Here is a 21,234-nt window from a genome sequence, read left to right on the forward strand (position 1 = left end):
AGAGAGAGAGAGAGACAGAGAGAGACAGAGAGAGACAGAGAGAGACAGAGAGAGACAGAGAGAGACAGACAGAGAGAGACAGAGAGAGACAGAGAGAGAGAGAGAGAGTAATTAAAGACATGATACGGAACTTTGGCGACTACTTAGTATTTTTTTTAAACCTCCCGCTTTGGGCTGGATGTGTCAATGTGTAGTTCATACATGCATAATCTATGAGCAGAAATAGTCTTAATTACATTTGCCCCCAGATGGGCCCACCCCCTAGCAATTTGATTTCTACCGAAGAGCTTCAGCCCATCGCCATATAAGTGACAGCTAGCAAGAGGTATATCATGCACCCACCGCAGAGCAAGAGAACAATGACGTGGTGCACATATCTGCACATAATGTGATATAGTACGTAATTGTCAGGAACCACTTGTCTCGAGCGCTACTTTCAGAACTACTGGCTAAAAAGTATACAAAAAAGGTACCAGAGAATCAATTTAAGAGATGGAGAAATTGTTTCATGAGCAAGAACATCTGTGCAACTATCCATCACACATACTTACCGCCCCGAACCAGCGGGTGAGTAGGTCCACCATCCAGAAGATGGGTTCCATCAGTGAGTCCATGACGACATCAGAGTTGGTGAGGGAGTTGTAATAGAGGGAGTTAACCATCAGTTTGAGGTAGGCCCATCTCTGTCTCACACACAGCGGTAGTCTACTGTTGTTGCCATTGTTGTAGCGCCACCGTCTGGCACACATGCGCAACCGCACCCAGCGCAGCAGCACCAGCAGGAAGGTGGGGCACGGCCGCATTCTGCTCCTGAAACACACACACAGGGATGAATGTACACACACACAGCTACAAAGACCACATGGGTGTAAGGAATGGTATTGGTTCTGGGTTCAGGCCTACTCCTTCTCTTGTCATCTGCCGGAAGTAGCAATTATGACGTTGGGATCTATGTTCTGACATTCCCCTGGCTCCGTGGGAATAACGGCATATGTTGGACCTGCTGGCTGGCCCTTCTGCCTACCCGTAATTCCAATTTAGGATTAGATTAAACCAACCCCCCCCCCCATGACATCACATTTAATCTCTGCCATTGGATGGTGGGAAGTTACATTCCAGCCATTTGGAAATAAAATTAAATTGTGGCCGTAGTGTTGTTTCATACTTTCACATCCTTCTCAGATGGGGGTTGACTACAACGTGCAGAAAAATGTATGATGAAATCTGGATTAAAACAGTCCAAATGAATTTAAGTCAGTTAAGTCAGTTAAGAACAAATTCTTATTTACAATGACGGCCTAGGAACAGTGGGTTAACCTGTTGAGGACAGAGGGCGCTATTTTCACTTTGAGGGAAAATCGTGCCCAATTTAAAACGGCCTTGTACTCAATTCTTGCTCGTACAATATGCATATTATTATTACTATTGGATAGAAAACACTCTAGTTTCTAAAACCGTTTGAATTATATCTGTGAGTAAAACAGAACTCATTTTGCAGCAAACTTCCTGATAGGAAGTGGAAAATCTGAAATCGACGCTCTGTTCTAGGGCCTGCCTATAAATGGGCTTGATATATATTAATATACATGCACGTCATACACCTTCCACTAGATGTCAATAGGGAGTGAGAGAAGAAATGGAGTGTTTATCTTGATCTGAGGTGGAATAAAAGCTCTTGGCATGACGTGACACCCATTTCCTGGAACGCGCGAGAAGGGACCTGGTATTGCCTTCTGTAAAGCTGTCGTTATAGACGACTAATATCTCCGGCTTTGATTTTATTTGATAAATGTGACAATATCATCGTAAAGTATGTTTTTTCAATATAGTTTTATAGTTTTTAGGCGTGTTGCGTTGTGTGCCTTTGTTCAGGAAGGAGAGCTTCGCGCCACTTTGCTAGCTTTCCGTGCTAATTGACTGGAGAAGAGGACGTTCTAAAACCAAACAACGATTGTTCTGGACAAAGGACCCCTTGTACAACATTCTGATGGAAGATRATCAAAAGTAGGACCCATTTTATGATGCTATTTCATATATCTGTCGAACATGTGAACTAGTAGTTTGCGCCCAGATTTTGGGCACTCTCTCGCTATAACTAAGCTGGATGTCGTAATGAAGTTATTTTTAGAATTCTAACACGGCGATTGCATTAAGAACTAGTGTATCRATCATTTCCTATACAACATGTATTTTCTAGTAACGTTTATGAATAGTTATTTGGTCAGAATAGTTGAGTGTCATAAAAATATCCGCACATTCTGGGAAAAAGATGCTACGTTAGCACAATGTATAACCACTGATTTCAGCTCTAAATATGCAAATMTTCGAACAAAACATAAGTGTATGTATAACCTGATGTTATAGGACTGTCATCTGATGAAGGTTTATGAAGGTTAGTGAAAATTAATATCTTTTGCTGGTTTATTCGCTATCGCTAACGTGCCTATTGCTATCGCTAACGTGCCTTGATGAATGAATGCGGTAGTGTGGTAGGCTATTGTAGTAAGCTAATATAATGCTATATTGTGTTTTTTAAGTAAAACACTTTTTAAAAAAATCTGAAATATTGGCTGGATTCACAAGATGTTTGTCTTTAATTTGCTGTACACCATCGATTTTTCAGAAATGTTTTATGACGAGTATTTAGGTATTTCACGTTGGTCTCTATAARTACTCTGGCTGCTTCGGTGCTATTTTTGARGGTAGCTGTGATGGTAGCTGCAATGTAAAACTGATTTATACCTCAAATATGCAKATTTTTCYAACAAAACATAGATTTATTGTGTAACATGTTATAGGACTGTCATCTGATGAAGTTGTTTCTTGGTTAGTTTGGTTGGATCTTGGTTAGTTATGTTGGTTTTGTGCATGCTACCTGTGCTGTGAAAAATGTCTGTCCTTTTTTGTATTTGGTGGTGAGCTAACATAAATATACGTGGTGTTTTCGCTGTAAAACATTTTAAAAATCGGACATGTTGGCTGGATTCACAAGATGTGTATCTTTCCTTTGCTGTATTGGACTTGTTAATGTGTGAAAGTTAAATATTTCTAAAAAATATTTTTTGAATTTCGCGCTCTGCCTTTTCAGTGGAATGTGGTAGGAGTTCCGCTAGCGGAACCCCGGAGCCAGACAGGTTAACTGCATTGTTCAGGGGCAGAATGGCAGATTTTTACCTTGTCAGCTCAGGGATTCGATCTAGCAACCTTTTGGTTACTGGCCCAARGCTCTAACCACTAGGCTACCACCTGCTGCCCCAAAAGGGGACTCCGTTAAGGGATAATGTGGAAACAGGCCAAATTGTACATTTATAAATCACTGGCCCAATTCCAAACCGATATCTAGACCCTACGCTCAATGCACTTGTGGAGATCGGAGATAGTTTGATAGGTCAAAGGATGGAGGTTTAACAACGACAGCTGTAAATACATATTGACCAATCCATTTGGCATAGCCTACACATAGCACACCTTGCAATACAATATTCTCTAAAAACAGTTGTACAATGTGCTCTGCAATAAGATATCCAGAGTTTGAATTCTAAACCAGCAGCTGCCCAATACCAAGGTGGGCATGCATAATGTTGGATGCATTAGAATATAAGGTATGGAGAATGATAAAGAGTCTGTAGGATTATAGAAAAAGCAGTTGGGAAATGAATGTTTTAGTTTCAAATACTAAATATTCAGTGAATGCGAGTATATTTAGGTATTTAAAAATCWGCGATTCTCCACTTGTGGGTCGCGAACAAAGATTTTGAAAGGGTCACAGGTGTCGGAGTAAAAAAAWATATTTTAAAAACGCAACATGCCTTCATGAGCTGAAATAAAATAACCTAGAAATATTCCAAATGCACAAAAAGCTAATTTCTCTCAAATTGTGTTATTTTTTTATATCCCTGTTATTGAGCATTTTATCCTTTGTCAAGATAATCCATCCCCCTGACAGGTGTGGCATATCAAGAAGCTGATTAAACCGTATGATCATTACACAGATGCACCTTGTGCTGGGGACAATAAAAGGCCACAAATGTGCAGTTGTCACACAACTCAATACTGACTGCAGGAATATCCACCAGAGCTGTTGCCAMAGAATTTAATGTTCATTTCTCTACCATAAGACACCTCCAACATTTTATAGAATTTGGCAGTATGTCCAACATGCCTCACAACCGCAGACCACGTGTATGAGCGGATTTGCTGGCGTCAACGTTGTGAACAGAGTGCCCCATGGTGGCGATGGGGTTATGGTATGGGCAGGCATAAGCTACGGAAAACAAACACAATTGCATTTTACAGATGGCAATTTGAATGCAGAGATACCATGACAAGATCCTAAGGCCCATTGTCCTGCCATTCATCCGCCACCATCACCTCATGTTTCAGCATGATAATGCACAACCTCATGTCGCAAGGATCTGTACACAATTCCTGGAAGCTGACAATTTCCCAGTTCTTCCATGGCCTGCATACTCACCAGACATGTCACCCATTGAGCATGTTTCGGATACTCTGTATCGACGTGTATGACAGTGTGTTCTAATCCCCGCCAATATCGAGCAAATCACCATAGCCATTGTAGAGGAGTGGGACAACATTCCACAGGCCATAATCAACAGCCTGACCAACTTTATGCGAAGATGTGTTGCGCTACATGAGACAAATGGTGGTCACACAAGATACTGACTGGTTTTCTGATCCGTGCCCCTACTTTCTTTTTACGGTATCTGTGACCCAATGCATATCTGTATTCCCAGTCAGAGCAGGGCGGCCCTATACGCTCATTACGCAAGTTGCGTAGGGCCCGCAAATTACGCAAGATCCTCACCTCCCCCTCGTGTCAAAGTTGGTATCAATGTTTACAACTTCGATGAGAGGATGAAGCGGAACTATCCTCCTGGTCACAAAAAGAGAAGAAAAAAACAACATGAGAGTGAATTGCGGGAACAGCGAAACTTGTGTTCTCTCCTCCCCAAGTTTGATGTCAGCAAATAACAGTAACGTTAAGTTGATGTGCATCGCTCTCTAGTCTGTCTTGCTAACATAGCTGGGCAGTGCATCTCTTGGTCTATCGGTGTCTTGCTTGCTTTCCAGCCACTTCCAGGTTTGAGAGTGAAAGTGAAATACAACTATTTATTACGTTTGATTAACGCCAACGGTGTAAACTGCAGCTCGGAAAAGATGACGCGGTTATGTGTGAACATGCATTCATGAAATGAATCTCACGCTTTCCAGCAGCAACCTCTGTSGGGACCAGTCCAGACAATATTTGGGCGTGTTGGCACTCCTCATAGGTGCACAGAATTTTAAAACAAGGCAATGATTATCTAGTCTCTCAGTCAAGGTTTAGTTACAACTCTGGACTAATGCAAGATGGAAAGCAATGGATTYGCATTGACTATTGATTTATATATTGAATTAAAAATGTTTGTTTAGCTAGGCATACTGGGCAATATGGATGCACATCTCTCAGTAAATAATAACCATCAAGTATTCAGCCAAGCCATAGTATAAATAGTATTTATATTTGAAAATGTATAAAAGGAAATCTGGGGGAGCCAGTTAGAATGGGCCTGATACAGCTTATAAAATGTATAATAGTATTGTTATCTATAATTTACAGGTGCTATGCTTACGTTTGTCAGTAGAGTAGATGCTGGATCATCAGCCAGTACAAGCACAGACTCAGGTAATCCACATCCAGCTTCAGCCAGTACTAACACGGACCCAGTACAGCCGGCTTCAGCAAATACTAACACAGACCTAGTACTGGCAGCTTCAGCAAGTACAGTACTAACGCAGACCCAGTACAGCTGGCTTCAGCAAATACTAACACAYACCCAATACAGCAGTCTTCAGCAAGTACTAACACAGACCCAGGTGAAGTACAGGCAGCCTCATCCAGTACTAGCACAACCAGAGTTGTACAGCCAGCATCAGATACAAGCAGCTCAGACCATTATAGAACAGTTGCTGCTCCACCAAATGACCCAGCAGATTGGCCCCCAGTCTTAACAGACTTTTAGGGGGACTGAGTTAGTGCGCAGAGGTCCATTCAAACCAGGACTGAATTTTTCTTACCCTAAAGACAAGTATAGAAGAGGTTTCCATTCAGGCTTATTACAGAGACAGCTGTCAAATGGGGAAAAGATTACCAGAAGCCGGCTTTCATACTCAAAAACAACTCTGTGTATCGTTTTTGCTGCAGGCTCTTTTCTACAAAAGATTACAAAATAATGAAGGCATGAATGACTGGTCAGATATCAACACCATTCTGAAACACCATAAGGGTAGTCCTGAACACACAAACAATATGATTGAGTGGAGAGAACTTGATCTGCGCCTAAGTCTGGACAGACTCTTGACCAGATACAAATGACAATTTTGGAGGCTGAAAGAAAGAGATAGCGGGATGTCCTCACGTTTCATAAGTATCACTCAGTCTCTGGCTGAAAGAAACCTAGCATTCAGAGGTACATCAGACAAACTCTTCCTGCCAGATAATGGCAACTTCCTAAAAGAGGTTGAATTACTGGCAAAATTTGACCCAGTTATGGAAAATCATCCATYGAGATTATTCAATTAAAGATGGAGACACACATGCTCATTACCTTGGGAAGCGCACACGGGATGAGCTGATAGATTGTGAGTGACAAGATTCTGGAAGCAATAGTGACTCAAGTAAGAGACTCAAAGTACTTCTCCATAATCTTGGACTGTACACCTGACATTAGTCATCTGGAGCAAATGTCCATTATTCTGAAAAGCGTGGCTTTAAAGGGAAAGTCAAAGATCAAGGAGCACTTCCTCGGCTTTGTGAATGTTGAGGTTACAACAGGCTTGAATCTGTCCACTGTCATTTTAGATAAGCTGAACGAGCTGAGGATTCCATTTGAAGATTGCAGAGGGCAAGCTTATGATAATGGGGCCATCATGAAGGGCAAGCACAAAGGAGTACAAGCCAGACTGCTCAAAAAAATCCCAGAGCTGTGTTTGTCCCATGTGGAGCACATACTCTAAACCTTGTCATTTCAGATGCTGCCAAATCTTCAAAAGATGCAGTTGGGTTTTTTGGGCATTTGCAAAAGCACCTTATTTTCAGCTGCCACACAGAGATGTGTTTTGAAGAAACATGTGAAGTCATGGAGTAACAAGATGGGATAGTAGGCTCCAAAGTGTTCARGCAATCAGATATCAGGCTTCTGAGGTTCGGGAGGCATTACTGGAAGCCAGACAGACGATCAACGATCCTGTGGCCAAAGTGGAAGCACACGCACTTGCAGAGGAAGTTGGGTCCTACTGCTTCTTGATTTGTTGTGTCGTATGGTGAGAGATACTGACAATGACAAACAAGGTGAACAAGCTCCTCCAATCCACCTCAATGCAGTTAGATATTGTAGTGAATTTAATCTCAAATGCAAAGGCCTCCCTCACTACATACCGGGAAACTGGATTCTCTGAGGCCCAGACAACAACCAAAAGCATTTGTGAAGAAATTAATGTGGAGGCTGTTCTGAAAGAGAAGAGTGAGAAACAGCAAGATGCATTTCAGCTATGAGGCTCCTGATAAACCAGTGACTGAAACACCTTGAAGTCAACTACTTCAACATTGTGGTCGACTCTGCTGTGACATCTATGGATGAGAGATTCGAAACACTCAACCAGGTGACAACCAAATATGGAGTGCTGCTGAACTTCAGCACTGCCTCTCAGATGTCCAGTGAATCTTTAAAGGCTCACTTCATGGAAATTGAAAACACTCTTAACCTTCAAAGATTACTGACATTAGTGGAATGGATCTGGCACACGAGTCAGAATTTACCTGATCTGCCATCAGATAAAATGACTGCCTTTGAGCATGACTGCCTTTGAGCTGCTTTCCTTTCTCTGTAAGAAAAACCTGGAGGAACTCTATCCTAACCTTTGGATAAATCTAAGAATTGCAGTCACCCTACCAGTAACATCGGCAGACAGGAGCTTTTCAAAATTAAAGCTCATCAAAAGCTACCTGAAGTATTCCATGTTACAGGAACGTGTGAGTGGTCTGGCCATCATGAGCAAAAATCATGACGTGGGGAAACACATCATACGATGACATCATTGGTGATTTTGCCTCAAGAATGTGCAGAAGAGGAATATTTTGATGGTAAGATTTTAATTCAAACATTCAAATATTTACACACTTTGTAACATTTAAGATTGTATGGCACACGTGCATTTGTGTAAATGACTGCTTAACTAACTACGTGACATATTTTCTCAATTTCTTCCAGACAGTCCAGATAGACTGGTGCCCATGCTGGAAATGCCCAGGCTGTAGAGGGAATCAAAGTTAATCATACAGCTGTATAGGTTTTATTTTACTATTTTAAGACATTAGACTGCGGCCATAGCCTCTAGGCTTATGTTTACATTGTATAGACAAAGCTAATTGTATAATATTGTGAGGACTGGACTAATTACCAGGTAGCAGAGCCAAAGCTCAGTGTTATATTTTATTATTTTTTGCATTTTATATTTTCTACAAGTTCTCCTGGCAACAGCCAAGCCCAGATTCCTCCGTCAAACTGCCAAATGGTGAGGTGCGACTCATCACTCCAGAGTCCAATGGCGGTGAGCTTTACGCTAACGCTTGGCATTTAGCATGGCAATCGTATGCTTGTGTGTGGCTGCTCGCCCATGGAAACCCACCTCATGAAGCTCCCAATGAACAGTTATTGTGCTGACGTTACTTCAAAAGGCAGTGTTGCAACCAAGGACAGACGATTTTTTACACGCTACGTGCTTCAGCACTCGGCGGTCCAGTTCTGTGAGCTTGTGTGACCTACCACTTCGTGGCCGAGCCGTTGTTGCTCCTAGAAGTTTCCACTTCACAATAACAGCGCTTACAGTTTACCAGGGCAGCAATTTTATGAACTGACTTGTTGAAAAGGTGGCATCCTATGACTGCACCGATGAAAGTCACTGAGGTCTTCAGTAAGGCCATTCTACAGCCAATGTTTGTCTATGGAGATTGCATTGCTGTGTGCTCAATTTTACACCTGTCAGCAACAGGTGTGGCTGAAATAGCTGAATCCACTAATTTGAAGGGGTGTCCACATTAGGGATGCACAATATATTGGTGAACATATCGGATGTCTAGTTTAACGCCGATGTTAAAAAACCGATGTCAGAGCTACCGGGCACACCTATACGTAGGTACATGATGTAATGACGGCACGTACATTTTTGCGCTACACGTGCAAAACAGCATTCCTAACCTAGCCCACAATGTCTGCTGTGTGGATCGAGCAGTCATTTGAAAGAGTAAGAACATTTCAGCGAGACAACTCAAAGGCGAAATCCATTGAAGCCAAGATAATGGAATTCATTGCCCATGACAATCAACCGTTCTGTCGCGGGTGATGTTGGCTTTCGCCAATTGGTCAAGCACCAATACAAACTACCAAGTAGATCGGAATGGCCGATTTCAAGTTTTCATAACAATCGGTAATCGGTAATATTTGGACACCGATTATGGCTGATTACATTGCACTCCACGAGGAGACTGCGTGGCAGGCTGACTACCAGTTATGCGAGTGCAGCAAGGAGCCAAGGTAAGGTGCTAGCTAGCATTCAACTTATCTTATAAAATAAAAATTAATCTTGACATAATCACTAGTTAACTACACATGGTTGATGATATTACTAATTAATCTAGCTTCTCCTGCGTTGCATATAATCAATGCGGTACCTGTTAATTTATCATTGAATCACAGCCTACTTCGCCAAACAGGTGATTTAACAAGCGCATTCGCGAAAAAAGCACTGTCGTTGCACCAATGTGTACCTAACCATAAACATCAATGCCTTTCTTAAAATCAATACACAAGTATATTTTTAAACCTGCATATTTAGTTAATATTGCCTGCTAACATGAATTTCTTTTAACTAGGGAAATTGTGTCACTTCTCTTGCTTTCTGTGCAAGCAGAGTCAGGGTTTATGCAGCAGTTTGGGCCGCCTGGCTCGTTGCGAACTGTGGAAAGACCATTTCTTCCTAACAAAGACCGTAATTAATTTGCCAGAATTGTACATAATTATGACATAACATTGAAGGTTGTGCAATGTAACAGCAATATTTAGACTTATGGATGCCTCGATAAAATATGGAACGGTTCCGTATTTCACTGAAAGAATAAAACGTTTTGTTTTCGAAATGATAGGTCATTAATATGGACAAATCTGGAAACTAAGGCTTATATTTCTTTGTGTTATTATATTATAATTAAGTCTATGATTTGATAGAGCAGTCTGACTGAGCGGTGGTAGGCAGCAGCAGGCTCGTAAGCATTCATTCAAACAGCACTTTCCTGCATTTGCCAGCAGCTCTTCGCTATGCTTCAAGCATTGCACTGTTTATGACTTCAAGCCTATCGACTCCCGAGATTAGGCTGGCAATACTAAAGTACCTATTAGAACATCCAATAGTCAAAGGTATATGAAATACAAATGGTATAGAGAGAAATAGTCCTATAATAACTACAACCTAAAACTTCTTACCTGGGCATATTGAAGACTCATGTTAAAAGGAACCACCAGCTTTCATATGTTCTGAGCAAGGAACTTAAAACGTTAGCTTTTTTACATGGCACATATTGCACTTTTACTTTCTTCTCCAACACAGTGTTTTTGCATTATTTTAACCAAATTGAACATGTTTCATTATTTATTTGAGACTAAATTGATTTTATTGATGTATTATATTAAGTTAAAATAAGTGTTCATTCAGTATTGTTGTAATTGTCATTATTACAAATATATATATATATTTGGGTAGTATATGGTGCTTTGGTGACAAAACGGATGGCACTGTGATAGACTACATCCAGTTTGCTGTGTAGAGTGTTGGAGGTTATTTTGTAAATGACATCACCGAAGTCAAGGATCGGTAGGATGGTCAGTATGTTTAGCAGCATGTGTGAAGGATGCTTTGCTGCGAAATAGGAAGCCGATTCTAGATTGGAGATGCTTAATGTGAGTCTGGAAGGAGCGTTTACAGTCTAACCAGACACCTAGGTATTTGCAGTTGTCCACATATTCTAAGTCAAAACCGTCCAGAGTCGTGATGCTAGATGGGTGGTGGGCAGGTGCAGGCAGCGATCGGTTGAAGAGCATGCATTTAGTTTTTCTAGCGTTTAAGAGCAGTTGGAGATCACGGAAGGAGTGTTGCATGGCATTAAAACTGATCTGGAGGTTTGTTAACACAGTGTCCAAAGAAAGGCCAGAAGTATACAGAATGGTGTCGTCTGCGTAAAGGTGGATCAGAGAACCACCAGCAGCAAGAGCGACATCATTGATGTATACAGAGAAAATAATCAGCCTGAGAATGAAACCCTGTGGGACCCCCATAGAGACTGCCAGAGGTCCGGACAACAGGCCCTCCGATTTGACACACTGAATGCTGTCTGAGAAGTAGTTGGTGAACCAGGCGAGGCAGTCATTTGAGAAACCAAGGCTGTTGGGTCTGCCGATAAGAATACGGTGATTGACAGTCGGAAGCCTTGGCCAGGTCGATGAAGACGGCTGCACAGTACTGTCTTTTATCAATGTGATCATATGATATCGTTTAGGACCTTGAGCGTGGCTGAMGTGCACCCATGACCAGCTCAGAAACCAGATTGCATAGCGGAGAAGGTACGGTGGGATTCGAAATGGTCGGTGATCTGTTTATTAACTTCTTTGGTACTGMGGGGCAGTATCGAGTAGCTTGGATAAAAAGGTGCCCAGAGTAAACTGCCTACTACTCAGTCCTAAAAGCTAGAATATGAATATAATTAGTAGATTTGGATAGAAAACACTCTGAAGTTGGAATGATGATGTCTGTGAGTATAACAGAACTCATATGGCAGGCAAAAACCTGGGAAAAAATCCAACCAGGAAGTGGGAAATCTGAGGTTTGCCTATCGAATATACAGTGTCTATGGGCTCATGTTGCACTTCCTAAGGCTTCCACTAGATGTCAACAGTCTTTAGAACCTAGTTTGATGCTTCTACTGTGAAGGAGGGGGGAATGAGAGCTGTTTGAGTCAGGGGTCTGGCAGAGTGCCATGAGCTCAGTCTCACTCAAGGGAGCGTGAGTTAGCTGCGTTCCATTGCATTTCTACAGACAAAGGAATTATTATTGAAGATTTATGATAAAAACATCCTAAAGATTGATTCTATACTCCATTTGACATGTTTCTACGAACTGTAATATGAATTTGTCGTCTGGACTTGCCCGCACCTCCTGAGTTTGGATTTGTGTACTAAAACGCGCAAACAAAAAGGAGGTATTTGGACATAAATTATGGACTTTATCGAAGAAAACAAACATTTATTGTGGAACTGGGATTCCTGGGAGTGCATTCTGATAAAGCTCATCAAAGGTAAGTGAATATTTATAATGCTATTACTGACTTCTGTTGACTCCACAACATGGCGAGTATCTGTATGGCTTGTTTTTGTGTCTGAGCGCCGTACTCAGATTATTGCATGGTGTGCTTTTTCCGTAATTTTTTTTGTAATCTGACACAGCGGTTGCATTAAGGAGAAGTGGATCTAAAATTCCATGCATAATAGTTGTATCTTTTAGCAATGTTTATTATGAGTATTTCTGTAAATTGATGTGGCTCTCTGCAAAATCACCAGATGTTTTGGAACTACTGAACATAARGCGCCAATGTAAACTGAGATTTTTGGATATAAATATGAACTTTACCAAACAAAACATACATGTATTGTGTAGCATGAAGTCATATGAGTGTCATCTGATGAAGATCAAAGGTTAGTGATTCATTTTCTTTTATTTCTGCTTTTTGTGACTCCTCTCTTTGGCTGGAAAAATGGCTGTGTTTTTCTGTGACTAGTGCTGACCTACCATGATCGTTTGGTGTGCTTTCGTCGTAAAGCTTTTTTTGAAATCGGACACTGTGGCTGGATTTACAACAAGTGTATCTTTAAAATGGTTAAAATACTTGTATGTTTGAGGAATTCTAATTATGGGATTTCTGTTGTTTTGAATTTGGCGCCCTGCAATTTCACAGGCTGTTGGCGAGGTGGGACGCTACCGTCCCAAATATCCCAGAGAGGTTAACTTGGTTTTTGAAGACTTTAGAAAAGGCAGGGTAGGATAGATATGGTCTGTAACAGTTTGGGTCTAGAGTGTCTCCCCTTTGAAGAGGGGGATGACCGCAGCAGCTTTCCATCTTTAGGGATCTCAGACGATACGAAAGAGGTTGAACAGGCTAGTAACAGCTGTGGTGGTAATTTAAGAAAGAGAGGGTCCAGATTGTCTAGCCCAGCTGATTTGTTTGGGGTCCAAATTTTGCAGCTCTTTCAGAACATCAGCTGTCTGAATTTGGGTGAAGGAGAAATGGGGGAGGATTGGGCAAGTTGCTGTGGGGGGTGCAGAGGTGTTGACAGCAGTAGGGTAGCCAGGTGGAAATCGTGGCCAGCCGTAGAAAAATGCTTATTGAAATTCTCGATTATCGTAGATTTATCGGTGGTGACAGTGTTACCTGGCCTTAGTGCAGTGGGCAGCTGGGAGGAGGTGCTCTTATTCTTCATGGACTTTACAGTGTCCCAGAACTTTTTGGAGTTTGTGCTACAGGATGCAAATTTCTGTTTGAAAAAGATAGGAAAGCAAAGGCTACTGCCTGTGTATATTGGTTCCTAACTTCCCTGAAAAGTTGCATATCGCGTGGGCTATTCGATGCAAATGCAGTACGCCACAGGATGTTTTGTGCTGGTCAAGGGCAGTCAAGTCTGGAGTGAACCAAGGGCTAGATCTGTTCTTAGTTCTACATTTTTTGAAATGGGGCATGCTTATTTAAGATGGTGAGGAAAGCACTTTTAAAGAATAGCCAGGCATCCTCTACTGACGGAATGAGGTCAATATCCTTCCAGGATACCTGGGCCAGGGAGATTAGAAAGGCCTGCTCGCCGAAGTGTTTTAGGGAGCGTTTGACAGTGATGAGGGGTTGTCGTTTGACCGCGGACCCATTACGGACGCAGGGCAATGAGGCAGTGATCGCTGAGATCCTGGTTGAAGACAGCAGAAGTGTATTTAGAGGGCAGGTTGGTCAGGATGATATCTATGAGGGTGCCCGTGTTTACGGATTTAGAGTTGTACCTGGTAGGTTCTTTGATAATTTGTGTGAGATTGAAGGCATCTACAGTTGAAGTCAGAATTCATACACCTTAGCCAAATACATTTAAACTCTGTTTCACAATTTCTGACATTTAATCCTAGTAAAAAATCCCTGTTTAGGTCAGCTAGGATCACCACTTAATTTTAAGAATGTGAAATGTCCGAATAATAGTAGAGAATGATTTATTACATTTTATTTATTTCATCACATTCCCAGTGGGTCAGAAGTTTACATACACTCAATTAGTATTTGGTAGCATTGCCTTTAAATTGTTTAACTTGGGTCAAACGTTTCGGTTAGCCTTCCACAAGCTTCCCACAAGAAGTTGGGTGAATTTTGGCCTTTCCTCCTGACAGAGCTGGTGTAACTGAGTCAGGTTTGTAGGCCTCCTTGCTCGCACACGCTTTTTCAGTTCTTCCCACAAATTTTCTATAGGATTGAGGTCAGGGCTTTGTGTTGGCCACTCCAGTACCTTGACTTTGTTGTCCTTAAGCCATTTTGCCACAACTTTGGAAGTATGCTTGAGTCATTGTCCATTTGGAAGACCCATTTGCGACCAAGCTTTAACTTCCTGACTGAGGTCTTGAGATGTTGCTTCAATATATCCACAATTTTCCTACCTCATGATGCCATCTTTTTTGTGAAGTGCACTAGTCCCTCCTGCAGCAAAGCACCCCCACAACACGTGCTTCACGGTTGGGATGGTGTTCTTCGGCTGGKKAGCATCACCCTTTTTCCTCCAAACATAACGATGGTCTTTATGGCCATTTTTGTTTCATTAGACCAGAGGACATTTCTCAAAAAAGTACGATCTTTGTTCCCATGTGCAGTTGCAAACCGTAGTCTGGCTTTTTTATGGCGGTTTTGAAACAGTGGCTATGCGATTAAAATATTGGTCAAAAGGCAAATAAAAGTATTATCTGAGTTTTATAAATATTTACCAAATAAACTAAAGCAAAAAARTATAAAAGTAATAAGAAAACAACGAGGCTATATACAGGGTGTACCGGTGCCGAGTCAATGTGCAGGGTTACAGGTTAGTCGAGGAAATTTGTTCATTTAGGTAGGGGTAAAGTGACTATGCATAGATAATAAACTAAACAGCGAGTAGCAGCAGTGTAAAAACAAATGGGGGGGGGGGTGATTAATCGATCAGCAGTCTTAGAAGCTGATAAGGAGCCTTTTGGTCCTCGACTTGGCACTTTGGTATCACTTTCCGTGCGGTAGCAGAGAAAACAGTCTATGACTTGGGTGACTGGAGACTGACAATTTTTTGGGCTTTCATCTGACACCGCCTAGTATATAGGTCCTGGATGGCAGGAAGCTTGGCCCAAGTGATGTACTGGGCCACCTTCTGTAGCGCTTTTGGTCAGATGGCGAGCAGTTGCCATACCAGGCGGTGATGCAACCGGTCAGGATGCTCGCGATAGTGCAGCTGTAGAACTTTTTGAGAATCTGGGGACCCATGCCTAATCTCTTCTGTGGGGTTTATCAGCCGATGGCATCCAACGTTATGGTGTATTACTGCCACCTACTGTACGAAAGCACCCCCGCCTGTGTACCGGAATCCTAGCTTAAAAATGGACCAATGTAAGTATAAAAGAGGGGTTCCTGCAGATGCAGGAATGCCCACATGCAGGAACACCTCTAATTACGGTTCGCAGTTGCACCCTTCTCCTCCACCTAGCCAACATAAAAGTAAGTATTTAGAAGAAGAAAATGCAAGAATTGACATTGCCAACAAACGGAAATGTCTTCAAATGAAATAAATATACACAATATGTAACAACCAGCTCCTCCCGCTACAGTGCTCGATCCATCTCGTAAACTAAAGCAGATTGCTACAGCCCACCACATAATCCCCTCCTTTATTAAACCATCTGCCAGTGACCGAGGTAGACAGTTTCAAGTTGGATATTCYACGGATATTTGCCCTTTCAAACCTCAATAGCTTTCAAACCACTTTTGCCACAGACTCCAAAGTGTCATTATGTTGGAAAAATTGCACACAACATTGCACCGGTCTTATTTTCGCGATTAATTTGCTTTCCAAAGCGAATAAACATGTGGAAATGTGAGCAACATTTTGTATTCCTAGTTGAATTAGTTAGGGAGCGTAAACAAAGTACAAACTTTTTTTTACATTTAAATTTCAATAGCTCATGTGACCTACTTGAATGCCCACTGACTACCCTTCTATATTACACACCCTTTAGTTTGTCCATTTTCCTCTCACAAGATTTGACATACATTTTTCAAAATTTAGAATTTCAATTGCTCCTTGGTCATGTGACCTAGTGACTTCAAACAAGGTTCAGAATGTCCACTGACTATACCTTCATATCGCACACTCTGATGTTTGTCTACTTTCATATCATGCTATTAGACTTAAATCTGTAAGCTTTGCAAGCCTTCATTTCACATGGGTGCTAAAAAAAAATGTTTTGAAGTTAACAAAATGTTCCAGACTCGCAATAACTATCTTTCACATGGACACTGAAAAGATCCGCAAATGGCTGTAAGTGGTATGMWATAAAGGACAGGAGAGGTGTTCGAACAGAAGTGCTTAAAGGAAGGCACACAGGTAGGCCTCATGYAAAACAATGTTTCATATGCTCTTTTTAATCACAGTAATAGGCAGTGATTTGTCAGTGAGCTTGATAAGGTGAAACAATCATTTTCATAGCATCACTTTCATATTCTGTACATTAAGACAAATCCTTCTACGTTGAGTATTAGAACGCAGTTTCCATAACCTGATAATGACTTGACATTTGAGTGCATTCACAATAAGCCCCCTGCAGACAAAATGCAATAGTGCATTTGAGGGTTGGTTTTTCTGATGAAAATAATTATTTGATGCATGGCCTACTATTTCTAACTGTAAAAATTAATTCCTACGTCTTTTGTGAAAAAAAATKTTTTTTCCAAAATTGATTTAGGTACATTTTTGTGAAGAGGTATGAGGGTTGTGATATGGGTCATTTAATAGTAAAATCATTTAAGGGATCAATACATTTCTATATTGCTTCCCCAGTATCTGCATGAACCATCAGGCCAAGTGTTTTTGGTTGACCCTGCTGGACAGAAAGAGAAGGAGGAATCGGAACACGCTGCATTCAAATTCAGGTCTTAGTTATTCCATTGTACTGGATCTAATACATATTAGCATTTTACATACATAACTTTTTATGACATACTGTGAAAAACTCTTGGCTGCTGGCTCTGTCACTTTCAGACATGTGCAGAGCAGACTGAAAGGGGAAGGGTAGCTCTTGACTTGAACCACAGGGCTTCTCTGTAAAGAGAGAGTAATCCAAAAGGCACAGACATACCCCTTGACTTTCAATTGGCACCGTTGACCTGTATGTATTCTCTCCTGATTGGCTCTGTGGTGCACAGTCTGGCAGTCTGACTAAAGTGCCAGAGGTATGAGGAGAGACATCCTCCTTTGTATTTATGGGAACAAATCTTTCCTAACACTTTGGATCCTATTCTTGGACAGTTAGAAGACACAATGCATCAAAAACAAAAAAATACTAATTACTGTCCAAGAGTAACCTCAACCTTGTGGGTCTGTGGGTGTTTTGGCCAATAAAGTGCAAACTCAATTCTACCAGTGACGAGTCTATCATGCCCCTATGAACACAGGGCAATAGTTTTTAATCTAAATCAGCCCTTTTTTACTGGAGTACACTAACCCCTAATTGGGGCTCTTTTCTTGACACAGAAGTTAACCAGATAAGAAGTCAAGAAGATCAAAATGTAGATTGTTGTAAGGGTGTATTACATCCTGTGCTGGCCACATTGTCATATCCATTCTGGATTCTGAGTGGTAAAATCATAGCTGAAAAATGCCTCTATGTATGTGTATACATTTTCCCCAAGAAATAACTTTATTTTATTTATTTATTTCACCTTTATTTAACCAGGTAGGCTAGTTGAGAACAAGTTCTCATTTGCAACTGCGAACTGGCCAAGATAAAGCAAAGTAGTTCGACACATACAACAACAGAGTTACACATGGAATAAACAAACATAAAATCAATAATACAGTAGAAAAATGTATATACAGTATGTGCAAATGAGGTAGGATAAGACAGGTAAGGCAATAAATAGGCCGTGGTGGCGAAGTAATTACAATATAGCAATTAAACACTGGAGTGGTAGAATGTGCAGAAGATGAATGTTTAAGTAGAGATACTGGAGTGCAAAAGAGCAAGATAAATAAATAAATACAGTATGGGGATGAGGTAGATTGGATGGGCTATTTACAGATMAGCTATGTACAGGTGCAGTGATCTGTGAGCTGCTCTGACAGCTGGTGCTTAAAGATAGTGAGGGAGGTAAGTCTCCAGCTTCAGTGATTTTTGCAGTATGTTCCAGTCATTGGCAGCAGAGAACTGGAAGGAGAAGCGGCCGAAGGAAGAATTGGCTTTGGGGGTGACCAGTGAGATATACCTGCTAGAGCACGTGCTACTGGTGGGTGCTGCTATGGTGACCAGTGAGCTGAGATGGCCTGGAGCCAGTGGGTTTGGCGACGAGTATGAAGCGAGGGGCAGCCAACGAGAGCGTACAGGTCGCGGTGGTGGGTAGTATATGGGGCTTTGGTAACAAAACGGATGGCACTGTGATAGACTGCATCCAATTTGCTGAGTAGAGTGTTGGAGGCTATTTTGTAACTGACATCGCCGAAGTCGAGGATCGGTAGGATGGTCAGTTTTACAAGGGTATGTTTGGCAGCATGAGTGAAGGATGCTTTGTTGCGAAATAGGAAGCCGATTCTAGATTTAATTTTGGATTGGAGATGTTTAATGTGAGTCTGGAAGGAGAGTTTACAGTCTAACCAGACACCTAGGTATTTGTAGTTGTCCAAATATTCTAAGTCAGAACTGTCCAGAGCAGTGAAGCTGGACGGGCGGGCAACGATCAGTTGAAGAGCATGCATTTAGTTTTACTTGCATTTAAGAGCAGTTGGAGGCCACGGAAGGAGAGTTGTATGGCATTGAAGCTCGTCTGGAGGTTAGTTAACACAATGTCCAAAGAAGGGCCAGAAGTATACAGAATGGTGTCATCTGCGTAGAGGTGGATCAAAGAATTACCAGCAGCAAGAGCGACATCATTGATGTATACAGAGAAAAGAGTCAGCCCGAGAATTGAACCCTGTGGCACCCCCATAGAYACTGCCAGAGGTCCGGACAACAGGCCCTCCGATTTGACACACTGAACTCTGTCTGAGAAGTAGTTGGTGAACCAGGCGAGGCAGTCATTTTGAGAAACCAAGGCTGTTGAGTCTGTCAATCACAACATTCTTATTGGCAGAGTCGAAAGCCAAAGGGGGTGGAGTTGCAAGCTACTACATAGTTCTGTCATGCTATCCAGGTCTGTGCCCAAACAGTACATAGCCCATCTGTAAATAGCACATCCAACTACCACATCCTCATATTGCCATTTATATTTTTGCTCCTTTGCACCCCAGTATCTCTACTTGTACATTCATCTTCTGCACATCTATCACTCCAGTGTTTATTTGCTTAATTGTAATTATTATTTCGCCACTARGGCCTATTTATTGCCTTACCTCACTAATCTTACTTCATTTGCACACACTGAATATAGACTTTTATATTGTGTTATTGACTGTACATTTGTTTATTCCATGTGTAACTATGTTTTGTTGTTTGTGTCACACTGCTTTGCTTTATCTTGGCCAGGTCGCAGTTGTAAATGAGAACTGGATGAGCACTAAATGAGAACTGGCTTACCTGGATGAATAAAGGTGAAATAAAAAATAAAATAAATAAAAAATGTATGTGGGAATGTCTGTCCTACATGTAGTGTTGGTACATGGAATATTCCTCAACTGCATATATCATAAATTGCTATTTCAAAATAGAAGTATTATGTTCAACAACTGACATTTTCAGATATTATTTTTTTACAAACACACTTTGGRGCTTACAATTCATTCTCTATTGTCATAGATTTGGTGGGCACTGTCATCTGTGATCTTTGTGATATTACTTTTTTTAAGCACGTACTGATGAAACGGTCACTTAATATTTTTTTCTTATCTACAAACGCTCTACATTTATCCACTCTGATAGGGTTGGATCCTATATGCTACTTTTATTATTGTCCTGTAAATGGTTCAGTGCCTATAATTTAGGCTGTGTGTGTGTGTGTGTGTGTGTGTGTGTGTGTGTGTGTGTAATGGGGCATAAAGGAAATTACCTCTACTACTAAATTACTACTAGTTTAAAGTGATAAGGAAAACAGCATACAAATTTGGCTTGTGTATTCATTTGCCTATAACTAATCAGAATTCCATTATGTTTACATAAAAAAGAGAATACTTCAAAATGAGAAGATCCTGCCATGGAAAAGACGACTGGGTGGACATAAAGTGGAATGGACGGAAAATAACTCACACCATGCAGCAGGACACCTTCAGCTGCGAGGTCTTTGTAATGCAGGTTTGATAGTTATATTTTCAATAATGAATGGTTAGCTGTTATGTGACAATTAGGTCAAAAACTCAATTTTATTTTTTGGTGTAGATGGCCAAGGAAGTTGCACAGAACTTCCCCAACATCCCCTCCCAAATTGATATGGAACCTTCAAAAACCACATGGAACAACTGCGAAAAGAAATGGCTGAGGATATACTAAAAATGTCTGGTATGTAATGACATTTAATTCAAAGTAAATTCATTATTTTTATGTAGTTGTGTCAGACAGCCATATGTTCAGTTCATGCCTATGATTTCAGAGTTCAACAAAGCCAACAACTGCTTCATGTGTGCCACTGATAAAGAACCCGGATGTGGCCCAAAGACTGACTGGGTTAGTAACTTCATTTAACATGTTTATAATCTTTTGACAACAGTGGCGGCATGTAAAACAATTTATGATATAACACAATGGATGGCTAAATCTTCATTCTACATTGATATTTGATATTATTTATAACGTGTTACACTTTGTTTTGTTTTAGATTGAATGTTTTGCATGCCAACGGTGGCTCCATGTGCTGTAACTAGGAATGAAGACAAAATAGTTCAACAG

The 21,234-nt window shown here is 41.1% G+C and overlaps 1 protein-coding gene and 1 long non-coding RNA gene across 2 annotated transcripts in view; one reads left to right on the top strand and one right to left on the bottom strand.

The window, feature by feature from the left end:
- LOC139029143 (uncharacterized) overlaps window positions 1-21,234 on the top strand; it is a 140,050-nt gene that overhangs the window by 83,326 nt on the left and 35,490 nt on the right. The window lies entirely within an intron of this gene.
- The window catches only part of zdhhc16a (zinc finger DHHC-type palmitoyltransferase 16a), a 31,017-nt gene that overhangs the window by 7,823 nt on the left and 1,960 nt on the right, over window positions 1-21,234 (bottom strand). Inside the window, exon 2 of the mRNA XM_024007368.3 lies at window positions 552-810. Coding sequence (XP_023863136.1) covers window positions 552-803 — 252 coding nt within the window. The 5' untranslated portion in view covers window positions 804-810. The remainder of the gene's footprint in view (window positions 1-551; window positions 811-21,234) is intronic.

The sequence above is a fragment of the Salvelinus sp. IW2-2015 genome, linkage group LG18, assembly GCF_002910315.2.
Source record: "Salvelinus sp. IW2-2015 linkage group LG18, ASM291031v2, whole genome shotgun sequence".
Classification (NCBI taxonomy): Eukaryota; Metazoa; Chordata; class Actinopteri; order Salmoniformes; family Salmonidae; genus Salvelinus; species Salvelinus sp. IW2-2015.